This window comes from Oculina patagonica, chromosome 1 (assembly GCF_052425735.1).
Source record: "Oculina patagonica isolate OP01 chromosome 1, crgOcupat, whole genome shotgun sequence".
Classification (NCBI taxonomy): domain Eukaryota; kingdom Metazoa; phylum Cnidaria; class Anthozoa; order Scleractinia; family Oculinidae; genus Oculina; species Oculina patagonica.
This window is the reverse complement of record NC_135758.1, coordinates 9,196,512-9,215,173: the sequence shown is the minus strand read 5'-3', so window position 1 is coordinate 9,215,173 and position 18,662 is coordinate 9,196,512. Positions and strand designations below refer to the sequence as shown.

Sequence of the window (18,662 nt, the reverse complement as noted above, 5' to 3'; positions counted from 1 at the left end):
ACAGCCGCAGTACTCATGTTCCGCGGGCTCTAATCTCCATGAAAATACAAGATGGCGTCCCTTGCAACGAAAGGAAACTAACTTCTTTTGAAGAATTTACTCTCTTTGTGGAGTTGTTTTGAGTCTGATGACACAGGAACTAAGCTATATGCAGCTAAAAACTGCGAATGAAGCGAGACAAGCGGTAAAACTTTCTTGAAATGGTGCTGATTTAATTAAGCTTATTGCTTGACAACTAAGCTTATGTCTATAAGCTTATATTGGGAATATTATTTTTTTTTTTGATCGGCCAGGAGGAACAAAGATGTGAACAGCGTAAAAGAACTCTATTGGTACTCATCGTGCATCACTTACGTGAAGAAGGGTAAGCTATGCATTATAAAAGGGACTTCATATTTTAGGTTAGCTTGCTTAAAATTGCTGTGTGTAAGTACATGTATTAGTGTTTATTCACATGTAATGCATTAATTAAGCTTATTTGTATTTCCTGTTGGCTAGGTGAGGGTTTGGTTTGTTTTGCATTTTTTGAGTGAATATAAATGTGAGTGGCGTATCTGTCATGGCTTGTTTGGTGGCTTTCTTGCTCACAACAACTTGCAAAAAAGATCAGAAAGTAGAGGTACAAAAGTTGCTCGTGTAGATCAAGTCAGATTGCTGATTTGAATAAGAATAACAGCTATTGTGTATTTTCTGTTCTTTAGTAGCTGCTATTCTTATTCAAATCAGCGATCCGAGTTGATCCAGTCCAAATTTTGGACCTGCCTTATGAGAAATGTAAAATAGCCCCCTGACTCAAAAGAGTTTACACCTGAGTGTACACATTTTATGCCAATAAAGGAGCTTTTCATTTGTGAGCTTCTGTATGGGTGACAGTCAACTTGGCCGCACCACCTTGACAACATGTATTTGCTCATAGAAAACTCGGGATCATAGTCTTATTGTTAGATAGAGATCTTCTAACCCACTTATGATCATTCTGAGCTACAATGAATAGCCCAATGTCGATATAATAAATTAAAATTCAGCCTAAAACAATAGACCTCAGGACAAGGCTCCGGGGACCAAACTAAAGAGCTTGTGGGGTTTATTCCCCGGAGCCTCGTAATGAAGTCTGTTGTTTTAGGGTGAATTTTAAAATATCGAAATTGGGGTATTAAACTCAAACCAGACAAATTCCACAGCTCATTCAATTTGCTGTTTTACAGTTATCTTGATTCAGCTCATGCTCTTGAGAAAGAAGGAGGTACAAGTCTGACTAAGTATGAGGTCTGCGACAACATCGACCTGCCAACTATTTTACAGGTATGGCTATTTATATATAATATAATGTACAATTATTGTACCCTCACAAGTACACTTTTATCAAGAGTTCTTCAGTAGCGTAGTGGACTAAGCCGGTGCTTACAGTGATGTGAACTTTAATTTATTTATAAATATTTATAATTAGCACTTGCTCACTTTCCCAATAAAATTTCAGTCATAATTTTTGTGCACGCCAGCGCAAGTATTGCAGTAACTGTACTTTTTTATGCATTTCTGAAGGTCACTCAGATACCTAATTTGCATGACAGAAATTTGAGAAATCCACAGATTTTATGGTTTTACAGATTAAGCTGCTTCTCAGCTTGTGTTACCAGGAAACTCTATGCCCTTCATGAAAATTAGCTCTTTTCAAGTAGATTACCTGTTAATTTATTAATTGTGTCACTGATAATCCCCCCCCGCGGAAAAAAACAACAAAAAAAAAAAACCCACCCCAAAAGAAATCTGCACGTACATGTATCATAAAGGGTGGAAGCCTAGTGACATTAAAGTGATATCTTTTCTGCAAGCCTTAGCCTAATGCAAAAGAAATCGAGGCTCAGAGAAGGCATTGGGAGAGAAGGTAAGATCTAGTAAACTATGAAGTTTGGCTAAAATTCTGGCAAAGCCATTTTTGAGTCCATAAATTTTTTTTTTTTAAAAATTATTAAACATTGGGGGCAGAGCCACTAGATTATAGAGATTAAGCTTCATGTTCTAAGGGCAAATGGCAAGCATCAGAATGCTGCTGATTCTGTAATTTGCTCTAATTATTGATTAATAAATTCATTAGCCTGCGAGCAGGCTCTCTTCGGGGCCGTGATCTCCTTCTTCGGGCGCCGTGCGCGCGCGGGCGCGCCTCGGCCTCGGGGGTCCGCCCGTGGGCCTGCTCGCAGCTATAAATTCATCAAAAAGTTAAATTAAAAAGAATAACTTGTTCACACCAAACACAAAAAATACTCACTTGACAAAGTGAGCAAACGAAAAACAGCAAAAACAAACGTGAAGCTTAATCTTTCTATGACGGTGTATTCCTAAATGTTAACCTACAATGTAACTTACACCCAGCCAGCATGTGATTGTACTGAAATACATGTACACTGTATGTAGGAAGTTGTATCATTTTTATCTTGATTTTTTATATTTTTACAGGAATTTGAATCATACCATTTGGTCAAATTTAATCGTGGACCAAAAATTATCAAAAAGAAGGTGACAAGTGGTGAGAAATTTAAATGAGTTTATCTCCTTAGTCTGATTTTGTTTAAAAAGATATTTAATTTATATTTTAGGCCAGTTGTTCAAAGCAAGTTTATCATAGTTACCTTGAAAGCTGTAATAACAAAGCATTTAATGTTTGCAATTGTCTCATGATGTAGTCGCTTATGATGTGAATCACAATTCACATCATACAGTAAGTGACTTCATCGTGAGACAAATATCATCTGATACCATATAAAACCTTCTTTCCCCCCCCCCCCCCAAAATTTTTTTTTTTTTTTCCCCCCCCGAGGGAAAAAAAACCTCCCTTTCAAAATCAAAAAAAAAAAATAAAATTTTCCAAAATTTTTTCTTTGTATTTTTTCCCCCCCCCCCCTAAAAGGGGGCCCCCAAAAACTTTATACCACTCCCCAAAAAAAAAAAAAAAAAAAAAAAAAAAAAAAAAAAAAAAAAAAAAAAAAACTTACAAGTATAATATCATCTGATACCAAACTTTATTATTATTGTAATTACACTGTAATTATGACTCACAATAATGAACATTAGCAAACTTTTTATTAAAAGCTCTACTGCTGCCCCCTCCCCCCCCCCCCCCCCCCACTCATCCCTTCCTTCCCCCATTATTTAACAACTCCTCTCTGGTTACAATATAGTCTGTGTTCCAGAATGTGGGAATTTGACCTGACAGAATTCCTTGTTGAAAACTTGCCTTAATTAAAAGCTGAACCCTCACTGAAAGTAATACCAATTGACAGCTACAGTACAACCAGTCATTGAATTTATTAAAACTTTATTGTCCCCAGTTCTTTACATGTAAGTACTCATCTCTTATAAGCCTCTCTTTTGTCTAGAACAGAATTCATACAGTCATGTGGAACTGAGAAAAAAACAACTTTAAATTATGTTTTAAAAATTTTGCTATCGATAAAATTAATAATTATGTATAATAATTAATTAAACTAAAACTGACAGTACTTTTACATTTCAGCTGATTCCAGTAAGGCACTACCTCCAAAGCCAAAAGCTTTGTCTGGAAGGTAAAAAACTGCAACTGTTACTAACAATTAATAAATCTTCTAACCACACTTTCAATATTAATCTTACACATTTCTGTTTGTGACTTTATTTATTTATTCAAATTTATATTTAAGCCAATAATAAGTGCACACACTCAAATTCAATTTGCTGTAAATATATTTATATACACTGTACAGCCTGATATTGGCCATTCCGAGGTTGCGCGGGAACTGGGGCGGTTTCTAGCATGATCTGCACCACAACTGGATATGCGGTCACAGGTGCTCTTAGGAACAGAGGAAGTGGCCTTGAAACATGGTTCAAAATCAGTCTCTTATTTTGAGGCGTCCCCCAAAACCATATAACTCTTACATTTTTTATGGTTTTGTGGGAAAATAGTGATTCATATTTCTTCCGTCTCTTTGGCGGATTACAGCTATCAAAGACAAATAGAGTATATGGTTTTGGGGGCGTACATGTTTAGAGACGTGTATGGATTCCGTTCGGTCTCTCCTTCTGTTCTCCTGAGCATCAAACTTGGTCAAATGACTCTCCCGTGATCTTTCATTTGGTGGTGTCAGATTATCGACTACTGAAAGCTCCCTCGACCAATATGCTGGGAAATATAAAATTCCAAATCTTTTCTTTTTTGTCAGCTCACGTAGTAGCTCTGTGTCTCTGCCAAGTATTAATGGACAGTCAGGATCAGAAACATCACAGTCACCAAGCTCATCCAAGAGACCAAGCAGTGATGGCAAGAGAAAAACTACAAATTCAAAACCGAAAGTACAACAGGTTTGCATTGATTTTAGCGTGACATCCATGTGCTATTTATTAAAGCATAATAACTACATGTACATGTAGATGATTGGGACAGCACATATATGCAGTATCGTCGACCTGAGTCAATGTGTGCAAATTAGGCTCAGGGATGCCTGGAGAACATAATATATGTGTATGTTATAAGTGGTTAAAATTGACAAAGGTAAAAAAAAAATTTTTTAAAATCAATTCTATTTGACTTTTTCCTTTTCCTTTTTTCTATCAATGACAACCTTATTGCAATAGTTATCTTTAGTTTATACAATTGAAAATTTTCAAACCAGTTTTTTTTTTCTTTTTTTTTTTCTTTCTTTTTTTCATTTTTTATTATTACAATCTGAAACTGTCAAAGGGATAAAATCAAACTTGTTAAAAGAAGTTTCAATTAAATCTAAAGCACCTAAATGAGTTAAAAGTTGATGTTGAAGAACTTAATTTTTTTTTATACCTCAAAAAATCTCTATTGACTATATCACAAAAAGTGAACCTGTCTTGTTTTCCTCACCTTAAAAATAATACGCTGTATCAAATTCAAACACTCAAGCCCACCAAGATGTATTTAACTCAACAATTGTTTGCCATGATTTAGCAGTTATCCTGGGCAATGTACATGTACATGACTTGTTCATGTACACGTAATGTCAGTAGAACATTGAACATGGAATGATGTGAAGAAATATCATTCTGACAATAAAAAATAATTATACATACATATATAGCAAATAACATAAAATGTGAATTTAACAATTATACTATTTACATGTATACCGTAGAATTCCGGTTATACACTCAGGGTCTTAAAATAACTGAGGAGAATGTGCTGCCTGTGTAATTATATCTGCAAACGGGCTTAGACATTCTGGAGGGCTTCTAGCGGAATGAAAGGAACGTATGAAACCGTAAGCTCCCGGAGTCTTATAAAACAGTGGGACATTAAAGAACCCACAGCACCCTATTCGCAACGAGAGTAGGGCATGAAGTATCCCGGGGTTGTGGTCTGGCCTTAGTGGAGTATATTACAGTATGTGTACAGGTTGCATTTGCACATTACATATGAAAAATGCGCTATATAAATGGGGGGCTTATCATTCATCATTTTCGTTATAATACTGTAAAAGTTATGCTATTTTTCTTTGTTTTCTTCAGAAAAACAGCTCACCTCCCAGCAGTAGTAGTCCAACAGTGACGTCATCAGAACTGAACCTGGCTGGGACATCAATAACAAACATAACAAAGAATCCAACGAGCCAAATCCAATCCAACCATGGAAAGGTACAGTGTATAAGTTAAAAATCAAAAAAGAGAAAGTTAGTTTTCTTATAGTTTTTTTTAATATATAATATTGCTGTTATGTAATACTAGATCCCTTTGGATGATGTCAGATGCACAGCACTGTAAAATTGTATATTAATTATCGTTATTCGAATGTATCTTTAGTCTTATCAAAAGAAGCTTTATATATTATAAAAGAAAACATTTGACATGCACATGAACAATGTAGTCCTCCTAACTACAGATTATCAAAAAAATAAAATGTCCAGTGTACATGCAACAATGTGAAATTATAATGTGATGATGATGATGATGATGATGATGTGAATGATGATGATGATTGATATTTAAACAGGGTAATCCCTTTAGTCACAGGACTGGTACATGTATCAATGGGGTGCCCTGAATAAAATAAAATAAAAGAGCGTTAATATATAATTTTACAAAAAACTAACTGTAATAATTAATTAAAAGTACTTTCAAAAGTTATTGCTAAAATGCTTAAAAATTCACAAAACTTAAAAAAGTAATTTATAGCAGTCTAGAAAGATGTAGCAAGAAACAGTTTAGCTTTAAGGATCCAAGAGCTCTGACTTGTATTTTTTCTTTCCTTTCAGAGTGTCATAATTGATATGAAAGCAATGCTAAACAATGCTATCAAAGGAGATTATATGGCAGATACAGACCCCTCAGTAAGTTTTTTAGAATAAGGGCTTAATAGGAATAAGTTAGTGTTTATTTCAATTCTATTTATCTGCATGTATAATATCTATAGAGTTCAAAATGTTTTTGTTGTAAACTTTTAATTTTTACCTCTGCAGTTTATTTTTTATTATTTTTTTAAACTGGTTTTAAGTTTTTAAACTCAGGTTTTATTTTTATTTTTTGTAGTATAGGTTTAATTTTTCCAAATGAGTATGTTTTTTTTGTTGTTTATCAACACTTAAAAATATTTTATTACATCCTTTTTGAATAACAAAACAATTGCAATAATTAAAACAACTAAAGTACTAAAGTCACTACTGAACAATAATCTTAGTACATCGTTTAGATACTGCAAGTTTAAAGGGAGGAAGGAGAGTAACATAATTGTGTAGTTCCAAAAAATATCCATAACTCCTGCAAGGAAGGAATTTTTCCTAAGATCCCCCCCCCCCACCCCTTTGTAAATTTCAATTAAGCTTCATAAATTTCCTTCCTTTGACCTTTGAGACCCCTCCCACAATTTCTAATCCCATCTGTGGGGGAAGTATGGACATTTTCTGGAACCACACATTGATCATTTCATCTCTTCTTCTTAAAGGAGCATTCCTTTGCCCCGCCCCACTGATTCTTCTTGACACCCCACATTTTTTTCCCTTCTCTGCCAAGTTGTGGCTTTAACCACCATAAGAAAATAGACACTAGACATCTTGTGTGGTATTCGTGTTACAGGACAGACTTTTAAAGCCTTTAGGAGGATTTGCTGGGCTAACTGGGGAGTGGAGAGACTTGGCAGCTGTCATTAGCAGGGTATGTACATTGTAGCAAACCCAGAAATTTGCAGGGTTTTTTTCCATAATACATGGCAATGTCCATTAGACCTAGACTTTGATGATTTTCGTTTTTCTTTATATGTACCTGTCTTATCAAGACTGTATCACATTATTTTAAGGAGAAAATTAAAATTTTAAAATTAGATTTAAATCACCTTTTTGGGTAAAAGAATTACAGGCCTGAGAAAAGGCACTGTTGGTGTCTTATTGCTCTGGTCAATACTGAACATTTACCATTCAAGGATTTGTTTGTTTGATTGATTGTGTGCTTGTTTGTTTGTTGTTGTTTTTCAGGATATCTACCTTCATAATCCTGATGTAAGATGGGATGAAATTATTGGCCTGGATGCTGCTAAAAGGCTTGTCAAGGAAGCTGTTGTTTACCCAATCAAGGTTTTTTATATTTTTAATAGCATATACTTAGTGTATTTTAATTTTAGTCCTACGTTTTATACATGGCCTCTGGCTCGGACATTGGGAGACCTCGTCCCATGTATGGACAATAAAATTGTATTGTATTGTATTGTGGGCTTACATGTACTTATGTGTCCTGCCTGTCTGCCTGCTTGCTTGCAGATTTGCTGCCTTGCTGACTGACTGACTTACCTACTTACTAGCCAACTGACTGACTGATTGGTGATGGACAGCCCACTTACCGACCAAATGACTGAAAAATGGACGGATGAACTGAAGGACAGACAGACAGACAGAAATCCCCTGACTGACTGACAAACTGACCAACTGATGGATGGACGGACACATGGATGGACTTACTGACTGACTGACTGACTGTACAAATAACTGTTAAGCCTGTGCAAGACAAGAACAAGAATTGACAAGAGTTAAATAAAACCCTTATATCTTGTTTGGCCTCATGTGCTCTTGGGAGCTCTGTACAGAGCTTAGTACAGACCTCCTCTTCCAGGTGAGTTACCTTCTTTCAACAAGTGTTTTAAGTTCTCTTCATTTCAGTCTTGCAGTTAAGTTATGTAGCTTACGACAGGCTAAGTTAAGTGCAGCCTTGCAGTTAAGTGTTGATAGAGTGTTGTAATGTTGTTATTTCAGTACCCTCAACTTTTCACTGGTATTTTGTCTCCATGGAAAGGACTTCTGTTATATGGGCCACCAGGTTTGAAATTTTTGAATTGCTATTACTTACATTTGGAGTTCTCAAACTCATAATTATTCATGAAGCCGACAGGCAATAAATGCAGATCATTTGGGTCAGGTGGATGAATCTTGATACCCAGTGAAATACCGCATCAAAATATCTTAAGGGTGTTGATCTAAGATCAAACACTTTGTATTATCGCAATGTTTAAACAAGCTTTCTCACACACCACTGGTAGCCATGCCAGGCCGACCGCCACCTGACCATTATTTTAATCTCAACAAAATCATACATGTACATCCTGTATCACAGGGAAAAATTGCACAATGGCAAAGCTAACAAAAAAGACTGCACAAACTAAAAATCTTAGGGCGGGTGGGTGGGAAAAGGTCAGCAATGGCGGACGCAACAAAAACAACTGCCCGCCAAATGTCACATGACCCTTTCCCAGGTCCCAGCGATGTGTGAGAAAAACATTTTCCACTTATTTCGTTTCACTCAGCCAGTGGAAAATAACACTCCTGAATCTAGAAGAAAGTTTAAACACCGAGTAATATGCCATTTGCGTATACAGACTTGCGTTGACTGGCCTAACGGACTTGCAAGTTTACCCGCAAGTGCAAGTTTTCAAAAAGTCATTTCAATGCTACTCGCCCGCGCACATTAAACTTGCCAACAGACTTGCGTTTGGTGGCGAAACGGTGAAAAACTTGCGTTGACTTGCGTTCAAATTTGATCTCAACCAAAGTGAACGCAATTAAGTCATCGCAAGTCAACGGAAGTGCACGCAAGTCTTGGCCAAACGGAAACGAAAGTGGACGCAAGTTGAAAACTTGCGTCTATTTGCGTCTCTGTTTGGCCAGGCCTGAGTACACTGTTATGTGCAAAGCAGCCCATTTTCACTGCTGGTTCTGAGCATGCACGTAAAACAATGAAAGATTAACATAAATCTGGTTTGAAACATTTGAAACCGAAGATAAAATTAAACCACAACATAAATATATTGCACCTCATTACTTGAAGTGTTTGTTGCATGTCAATAGAAAAAAAATATTTCTACCTGTACTTCAAAGGAACGGGAAAGACACTTTTAGCAAAAGCAGTTGCCACAGAATGCAAGACAACTTTCTTCAACATCTCAGCATCATCCATAGTCAGCAAGTGGAGAGGGGACTCGGAGAAACTAGTCAGGGTAATGATTTATTTGTTGTTGCTTTTGTTGTTTTTGTTGATTATGATGATGACGATGACGATGACGGTGTGATGACAATGACGATTATACAAATGTAGGTTTTAGTCTGCAAACCCTTAGAGTATTCGCATTCTTTTTCTTTAAGAGATAGTCAACTTGATCGGCCACACGCCTCGTTGACTATTCGCTGATAAAAAAATAAAACTCGTGTTGTTAGACTAAATGTTAAGTATATCAATCTATGACATTACTTACTGTAAGACCAAGCGCAACGAAACAAAAATCCCTGCAATGTTTCCCCATTGATTGGAAATATTTTGTTTTAATGTTGTTTCTTCCATGCAGGTTTTATTTGAACTTGCTCGTTTTCATGCGCCTTCTACAATCTTCCTTGATGAACTGGAATCTCTGATGAGTCAGCGAGGAACAGGGGGAGGAGGGTGAGTAAAAACTTTCACAAATGCATGTAAACATCTCTTATGAGTCAAAGAGAAACAGGGTATTGGCAAATTGTTAGGAGTATGCGCTCTTTTTTTATATAAGTACTTCTAATTTTCGGCCCAGGCTGAACGTTCTTAACTTTTTTGAAGATTTGAGCCTTGAATGTTCTTAAAATGTTCTCATTTTGTAAAATTTTAAAAACAAAGTGGTATTGCAGTAAATTCTTAATGATTCCTAACCGATATGTACATGTTCACGTCACCAATGAGTAATGACAACGTTGGTTACAGGTCAGGATTTGAATAAAGATTGATTTATTTAGTACATATATTTGTCACTCACAACAAATAGGAAAAACTAAAAATTTAGTGTAGTTTTTTTAGTTTTTAGCAGTGTCCCCTAATTAGTATGGTGCTATTTCCATGCTACAAGGTTCTTGACACTTAAATAAAGTTTCTTATCTTATCTTTATCTTATCTTAACCAAATTTCAGCCTCGGGCACGTTCTTGGGATGTTCTTATTTATATTCAAAATATTCGACGTTCTTACTGCCGGTTTGCACTGTCACGCCATAAAAAATAAATTGGAAACCCTTCAATGAAAGAAGAAAAGAAAATGAAATGTAAAAAAATAACACAGGAAAAATTCTCAAAGTGTCAGGTCTCTGTGCCATTTCTGAGTTATTTGCCGAAATGTTTCGCGCAACTTAATAGAGCTTTGTATGGAGTCGCCATACTGGTGCACAACTTTGGTACAACAACATGGCGGCCGCAAATCAACCGGACCATCAAAAATTCCATTTTGCGACGAAAGTGCTTTCTTTTCGCTCGTGAGCTAGTATACATGCGCATAAACACATCTCCTCAGACTCTAAATGTTTAAAGTACTAAAACCATAAGAGAAAACCTTTTTTTTTTAACTCAGACTGCTTTTTTGCGCCCACTATCTTCGTGTCACGCAAGGTCAAAATTCGGAAACTCAAAATGTTGTATTTTCAAGACGAAAGACACTACAGGACTGAGGACTTGCAGAAAGATTTATTTCTTGGTCATCTTCATTCTAGTGTAAATAAAAATTTAGGAGACCTCGTGATTTTGAGTTTAGAACTATATGGCGTCACATGCAAACCAAGAATGTAAAAAAGAGTGTATCAGTTTATTTGTTTAGTCGAGTGAGCGACTTTACCTGTTTCTTGTTGTTTGAAGGAGCGAACATGAAGGAAGCAAGCGAATGAAGACTGAACTTCTGGTGCAGATGGACGGTCTTGCGCGATCAGATGATTTAGTCTTTTTACTGGCCGCCTCCAACCTACCATGGTAAATACGTCATGGTGATTATTAAAAATTAACTGTGGAATCAACTAACTCTGATATGACGCGTAAACTATGCAATAAAGGCTCAAATAGGTCAAATAGGTGGTTTTTGCCCCTGCAAAAATCAAGTGGGGTGGCCAATCTGGTGTCCTTACATCTGCGCGCGCGTTACGGCTCGATTCATTACGCATAACAGTACACAGGCATACCAACTCAAAAGACACAGGACGCAAAAACAAAATTAGGCTTGCGCTCTCCTTCGTCGAACGCAACTATTAAATCAAGAATATAACAGGCTGTAGAAAACTACTTTATAAACTACTTGTCCAAGTCTCAGGTCTGTACGTTATTCCGTACTCGAGGTATCCGTCAAAATGTGTCACGCAAATTTAGAGAGCACAGTATGGAAACGCCATGTTGGAGCCCAACTGCTTGGGCTCCAACATGGCGACCGGAAAATCTTAAAGACGGCGAATGCAATCAGGATAAAAACATCGAAGAAGATATATAGTAAGGACGTCTTAAAGCCAATGAAGAATAAAAACTCAGGGGTCTTGCGATTCTGGGTTTTAGAATTTTGATGACGTTACGTGAAACCAAGAATAGCGCATGTAGAATAACAGTTAAAGTTCGCTATGCGTACATGTGTGGACTTCCATTATGAATTATTTCACTGTACATATAAGCACTGAAATCTAAGTTGACAGTCATTTGGAATATCGACTCACGAGTGAACAACTTAGGCCCGGTTCAGACGCCGATCTTTTCATGAGCCAAACCTACCTCCTTGAATTAAGTACATGAAAAGATCGGCGTCTGAATCAAATTAGAACGGCTATTTCAATTTGGAACGGCTCACCCGTTCTTCCCGCCTGGCTTGGCCGAGAATTTCGCCTGTGGAACGCCTTTGGAACGGCTTTGATTCAGACAACGTACTTTTCATGTGCCGATCCTAATTCATAAATTATTATAATGTATTTTGCCATGTATTAGGAACGGCCTCGGAACGGCCAAAAAGTACGGCGTCTGAATCAAGAGGCGTACTTTTGTCAATTTGGGTCGGCCCAAATTCGAATTGAGTTCGGCTCATGAAAAGTACGGCGTCTCAACCGGACCTTAAAGTTTACAGTCGAGTAATTCGAGACACGAGACGAGAAAACAAAGAACTTATCAATCGATTAATTTTTCACAAGACTGTTAGAAGAAAACAAGTGCCCTTCACTTCGTTTCAAGGAACACAAGTTGCCGTTGCCGTTTTTTGGGATGTCACGCAATGCTCCGACACTAACAAAATTGGCGTTCTGTCCGCCAACACAGTAGCCTGGATTTCAGACGTCTCTCTCTGGTCGCCTGCTCCTAATATTCAGGCTACCAACACAGGTGAATAAGTCTACAGTGACTTTTAATGATGTGACCCTAAACACGAGACCTTGACGGCTAAAAACATCGGTGTTCTGCCCTAAACACCCTAAATACTACCAAAATCAGTATTCAGAAAAAGACCGTGACTTTCCCGTCCCGTTCATATCCGCCACTCCCCCCCCCCCCCCCACCCCGACCGTCACGTAGTTTACGACAGATGCCATTTTTTCATGGAAATAAAATCCCAAAATCCTAAAAAAGCTAGTTTTTGAAACCAAAAGCCTACCCTTACCGCTAACAAGAAAGGATACTTATTTTCATTCAAAAAGAAATGTTGCGTGCAAGCACGTGAACTGTCTCAGATCGCCTGTGTAAACAACTCCTCGATAGACTTATTTTCTTTATTCAATGCGTTGCTGCCGTTTTATAACCTTTCTGGAAAAAGTACGTTTCAATAAGCTTTCACTAATGTATAGTTTCTTGGTAGCTTGCCTAGAAAGGCAGAGTAATATTTTTTTCTTCAAGAAATATTCACTGTTCTTTAATTTTCGAGTCGGTGGTTTGAGGAGCGGCAAAGGACTCAATTTCAACCAACAATTAAATTATTTTGTCGCACAGTTTCAATATGCAAATTTTACGATTTGGTGTTATTTTTATACTTTAAGGACAATGTTTTTGGGCAGTTCTGAATTCGACATCATTCATGACTTGAGAGCCAAATGGAGTAAGTGTATTATATTCCAGAGCCCAAGACATGTAAAACAACATGATCATCGAACTTGTTTTGATGACTCATTGCGCATTCATGCTGTGTGTATTTTCGGCAACCGATGGTGTTACTATTTGCCGCCAATTGCAAATACATGCAGTTTTACCCTTTTCACATTTGACCCACATTTGAACACGGGGAAATATCCTCCTTCCTGAAAGAGTTTCATACTTTTAACACGGAGAGTTACTTGTGCCTCTAATACGAGTTTCTTCTTTTTCAAAAGGAAATTCACTTCGACTCTTCGCGAACAAGTCTGTTTTAGGTAGTTGATTCCTTAACTCGCGGCGCCGCTTTTACGAGACAGTCGAGACCTTACATTTGCCACAAGTCGACTCTTTTGAGCGACAAAGTCGCTTCTAGATTCAGGAATAAATTACGACTGACTCGATACTGATCGAATAGTTCACTGCCTTGACTGCTAATTACATCTCACCGAAACTTCGGATTCTCCGAACACTATCGAATCCTTCCGTAAGCACTTAATTGAATTACGGAAAGTGACCCCCCAATCGGAAAAAACTGCATCATAACAATGTGTGGAAATCCACACAAAAATGAAAAGAAATTCATCTACGTTGTATATATGTGTACAATGTTATTATTTGATGATTTTACAGGGAACTTGATCACGCCATGTTGCGTCGATTAGAGAAGCGAATTCTTGTGGACCTTCCCAGCTTAGAGGCAAGAGAAGCCATGTTGAAACAGTATCTGCCTCCTGTAATTCACTCAGTGGAGGGAAGTATTGAGATCAAATCACAGATCGACTATGAAGAACTAGCTAAGGTAGATGCTGTATGTTTTGTTCTTGTTGTAAACGTAAAAAACTATGTAATATTGTTTATAGTGGTCAGCACTTAGCTTCGAGATAGCTAGTTTACAGGCATGCCACTGAAACAGATAAAACAAATATTTTAAATGAACTTGACATGGTTTAAAATCCCAACTACAGTCCGACCTCTATTAAGCGGCCACCCTCCATTAAGTGCCCACTTTATTTATTTGTCACTGAAATGCTGTATTGGATACCTCTATTCAACGGCCACCTCTATTAAGCGACCGCAGCCACCTTTTGCTGTCGCAAGTGTATTAATTATATGTTTTATTACCTCCGTTTAAAGGGCCAGCAAAATATTTTTCCAAGTGAAATGGTGAAATATCTTGAGCTAATTTTTTTCACGTACTAACTGATGATGCAAAAAGGCCTAAGAAACTTGTCAACACCAGCGCCCTAAACCACTCGGCCGCGCTGTTGTGGTTGTTTTTTAATGCAAACGTTGAAATCGTCTTGTAGTACGCTATACATCTCGAGACACTCAAAGTTTTGCCCCTTCCCTCCCCTATGTAATTTAAGAAAAGAAAACAACCATCTGACACACGAGTTCGCTTTACCATTTTTTGATATTGAAAGGGGAACGGGGCTACTGACACGTAGACAGTCGATCATAATTTCAAGTTTTTACAAGTTTTCCATCAACATGTCAATGGTTGTAGCTCTGCGTTAGCAATTAATACATATTGGTCAAATTTCTTTCAGCGCACAGAAGGATATTCCGGCTCGGACATTCGACTGCTTTGTAAAGAGGCGGCCATGAGAAAAGTGAGGAAGATATTTGATTTGTTGGAGGGTCATCAATCAGGTGGGAATTGTTTTAAAACAATAGCTCTTGGTTAGTTCTGCAGTATTACGTTAGGTTTGATGTTTTATGGATGTGCTTTCTTTTCAAGAATATCACCTGCGCACTGTTAGCTGGGGTTAGTATAGCAAATAATAATTTAAAATGTAAAATGTCATTTTACATTTTAAATTATTATTTGCACTAATTATATGCGCTACACAGTCACACGAAATTTCGTTTTTGAGATTTCAATGTTACGGGGTTAGTATAGCACCGAATTGTGGTAGTGTAGCAGCTTTCATAAACTTGTTATTCTACTGGTCCTCTAGCATAGCAGTTGTTATTGTTTTGGGGGCAACAATTAGCCAACCTTTGTTTGCCATCCACTGCCATTTTTTTCTGTCAGCTGATTTGCGCGCGGGCACTGCTTGTAGCAAATTGCCCTTTTCGCTCTTAATGTTTTAGATTATAAGGCATTTCGAAATGGAATTTCTACGGGGACCAAACGAGTTAGAATTGGCAATTTTCAACCAATTTCTTAGTATCCCTAATCAGTTTTTCATAGCTATGGAGTGCTTCAGTATTGTAGTGGGAAATATGTCAAATTTTCGATAACCCCGGCAATAAATGGCATTGTTTTGTAATTCGGCCCTCTAATTTCATTTTTGCATTAAATGTCTAATCTTAAGACTGGAAGGCTGATAAGCACTAAAATTTGAAAACCAAACTAGGACGGTTTTGTGAATGGTGTCAGTTGACTATTGTTAACAATTGTGTATTTTGTCTAGGCATCTCACTAAATCGTTGCGCTTTTTTTATTTATTTATTGAGACTAACACTAATATTTATATATTTTCTTACCTAGAAGATGCAGACGGGCGTTCGACACCGCTACCAAAACTGGAAATTGAGCCCGTGAACACTGATGACGTAGAAGCAGCGTTGAAACACACAAAACCATCCGCTAGACAACTGAAAGACAAATACAAAGACTGGCAAAAGGAGTATGAATCTGTGTGAAACATGCTTATGTGCGACAATTGGAAACCATCGGCAGCTTTCTCTGCCGCTACCCAGAGTGCAAGAATGGAGAGAACCGGCTTCCGTGAACTAAAAAGATATGTAATTGACATGGTATCGTGTCACAGTGGTCAAACGCAAAAACTCAAAACCGTCTCAGTTTGAGGCAAAATTGTGCACGGCTATTGCAAGGAAACGTTATAAAAAGAGTAGTGTTACCAGCCGGTAAACTAGGTTATGATCATCGCTCTCTTTCATTAACTGTCATAACTTCTTGCTTGAAAGTGGAGGATTTAGACAATTTGAAACTTAAATAAGCGGCAGTTTTGGCGGGAAAACGTGCGTGCAGTGCGTTTGATCGATGTGTGTGGTATTGTCACCATGCTAACGTCACAACAGCTTGCGGATGAAGTGGACATGGAAATCAGAATCTCAACTGAAGTTTTTCCAATAAATTAGACTGAAAAGGTATTGGATCTGTTCAGTGATCCCATTACATTGTATGTATGTCGTTTTGACATATTACAAGGAAATAAAATAATATAAATTTTCCCGGGGTACTGCTAGAATACTAAGGTGTAAATACGTATTTGGTAAATATGTCTTTGAACAGGAACGACTAAGAATGTATATTGTTTGTTTTAAAACTTACTTTGTATTTATTATTTTTATTTTGTAAATAAAATGTGTTTGTCATTTCGCAATTTTTTATTGTTCCCATAACGACCTGATACTATAGGAACAATGATATATTCCCAATCCGGCAATTTAGGGACGGACCATTAGAAAAGTGATTGGGGGGGGGGGGGGGGGTGGGGTGGGGGAAAAAACAAAAAAAAAATTCATGCAAGCCAAAATGGAAAGAAAAAAATCGTGCAAAGGGGAAGGCAAAGAAAAAAAAATTCGTGCAGAAGGAAAGGTCCTATTAATACCTGATAATACCTGCCATCATTTAACACTAGATGAGATCTATTTTTCGACGAAATATATGGTGGAAACGCTGAAAATAGCATTTCCGAGCCTAGAAATTTCAAAATTTTCTAAGGTAGCATGCCCCCACACCCCCCGTAAATGGATTGTGATCATAACATTCCTTTAGCTCGTCTCTCTCTAGACTCTCTAGCCTGCGTTGATCGTATAGTGACACAAGAAAACAATACATAAAACATACATGTAGCTCCAGTGAAGCCCACACTCTGATTGGCTAATTAGTTTTAATGCCCAGGGATATCACTCTGTTTTTCCTTAAATGATTGTTTGAACCCCAGTACACTGTGTGATATAAACTGAAAAACGTGTTTGTGATTTACACTTTTAAAACTGCAGTCCTATTTCTACCTGTTACTTTTCTTAACCTGACAGTTATGGTGTCTCTTATTTGTGGGACTTCAGTTTCCCTGATGAGATGTAGAAAGTTCTAAACTCATATTATTATATACTGTACCTGGTGAGGGCGCTTCTTCTTGTAACAGGGCTGGGAAGTCATTCTCAAACACATATGTGCTTTCATAGTCTGGATTTTCCTTTAATAAAACGCAAACAATTATAAAGTGTCTGTTGAAACAGTGTTCTGGTTTTTCTGAACCAAGTTGAGACCAAGCACAAACATACCCTTTCTGTTTCCATACAAGGAGAAAGAACTGATGATGATGATGATGATGATGATGATGATGATGACGATGATGATGAGATCCTTTGCAGCCAAGGAGTCATGTGACCCATTTTTTAATTGAAAATGTTTATATTATAGAAAATAATCATAGAATGAACATAATGAAATTAGCTTGATGACCGTGAATGGTGTGAGGACTTTGTTTATTATGTATATTGTGGTTCAATTTTATCCTTAGTTAAGCATTACTGTATTAATCCTTACCTTTCCACTAGCACGGACTGTTCTTGGACATAACGGGTTCTTGGGGTCCCAGCGAGGAATTGCCTCTTCTTCTATCTTTTCAACTTGTCCTTTCCATGGCCTTTGCATGCGATGAGGGGAAACAAGTTGAATGTGTGAAGATCGGGGCTTTCAAGGAGTCTATTGTTGTAGCTAGTCTTCACGACATGAATTGAGTAGCATTGTTACCAATTTAAGACATGTTTTTATTTCATTTTTTGCTACATGGTACTCGCTACACTGCAAAACTCGTGTGGATGAATGCGAAACAGGAAAGCCCTGTAAGATTTTACAAGGGTTTCGCCCAATAAACGAAAAGAGATTCGGCATTTTCGTCTAAATGATTACTGTTACCGGGTTAATTTATTCTGGCGGGAAATAATAAGGTAACGCAATTCGCAAACAGCGCGGCCCGCCGTTCATCCAAGATAGAAGCAAGACAAACAGCGCACAATGGTAAGTTTTATTATTTTTTTATTTGTGGAATATAAAATTTAACTTGGGTTTTCAGTTTCACAATGATCGCTTATGTCAAGCACTGCTATAATAATCAGCTTGCGGTGCTTAAACCTTGCTAATCGCGCGCTGACTTATTTCGCTTTACTGACCTCGCGCTAATTTTTTTCTGCCTTACTTAGGTGGTGAGTTCTTTACTGAGCTCTTGTTATCTGTGGGCAGAATATAACCTCGCGCTAAATTATTCTGTCTTACTTGGGTGGTGAGTTCTTTACTGAGCTCTTGTTATCTGTGGGCAGAATATTAACTTTG

At 37.4% G+C, this 18,662-nt stretch overlaps 2 protein-coding genes across 2 annotated transcripts; one reads left to right on the top strand and one right to left on the bottom strand.

Moving 5' to 3' along the window:
- The first annotated feature begins 26 nt into the window (after positions 1 to 26).
- On the top strand, positions 27 to 16,642 carry LOC144654573 (katanin p60 ATPase-containing subunit A-like 2). Its single transcript, XM_078514739.1, has 17 exons — positions 27 to 184; positions 294 to 364; positions 1,206 to 1,302; positions 2,455 to 2,524; positions 3,512 to 3,560; positions 4,197 to 4,335; positions 5,509 to 5,634; positions 6,252 to 6,326; positions 7,069 to 7,146; positions 7,464 to 7,562; positions 8,235 to 8,298; positions 9,354 to 9,472; positions 9,818 to 9,912; positions 11,120 to 11,230; positions 13,979 to 14,147; positions 14,899 to 15,001; positions 15,846 to 16,642. The coding sequence occupies exons 1-17, from the start codon at positions 128 to 130 to the stop codon at positions 15,998 to 16,000; spliced, it is 1,677 nt and encodes a 558-aa protein (XP_078370865.1). The 5' UTR covers positions 27 to 127; the 3' UTR covers positions 16,001 to 16,642.
- Positions 16,643 to 17,234: 592 nt separating this feature from the next.
- LOC144648348 (galactose-1-phosphate uridylyltransferase-like) lies at positions 17,235 to 17,996 on the bottom strand. The gene is made up of 2 exons (XM_078507937.1): positions 17,877 to 17,996; positions 17,235 to 17,523 (listed from the first exon to the last, which is right to left on the bottom strand). Exons 1-2 carry the CDS (start codon positions 17,982 to 17,984, stop codon positions 17,389 to 17,391), a joined length of 243 nt encoding a protein of 80 aa, XP_078364063.1. The 5' UTR covers positions 17,985 to 17,996; the 3' UTR covers positions 17,235 to 17,388.
- Between the last annotated feature and the right edge of the window lie 666 nt (positions 17,997 to 18,662).

Coding starts and splice junctions, on each gene's coding strand:
- LOC144654573 (XM_078514739.1), top strand. CDS start 128: ATGACACAGGAACTAAGCTATATGCAGCTAAAAACTGCGAATGAAGCG. Junction 9,473..9,817: donor ACTCGGAGAAACTAGTCAGG/GTAATGATTTAT, acceptor TCTTCCATGCAG/GTTTTATTTGAACTTGCTCG. Junction 9,913..11,119: donor CGAGGAACAGGGGGAGGAGG/GTGAGTAAAAAC, acceptor TGTTGTTTGAAG/GAGCGAACATGAAGGAAGCA.
- LOC144648348 (XM_078507937.1), bottom strand. CDS start 17,984: ATGCAAAGGCCATGGAAAGGACAAGTTGAAAAGATAGAAGAAGAGGCA. Junction 17,524..17,876: donor CAGTCCGTGCTAGTGGAAAG/GTAAGGATTAAT, acceptor GTTTTATTAAAG/GAAAATCCAGACTATGAAAG.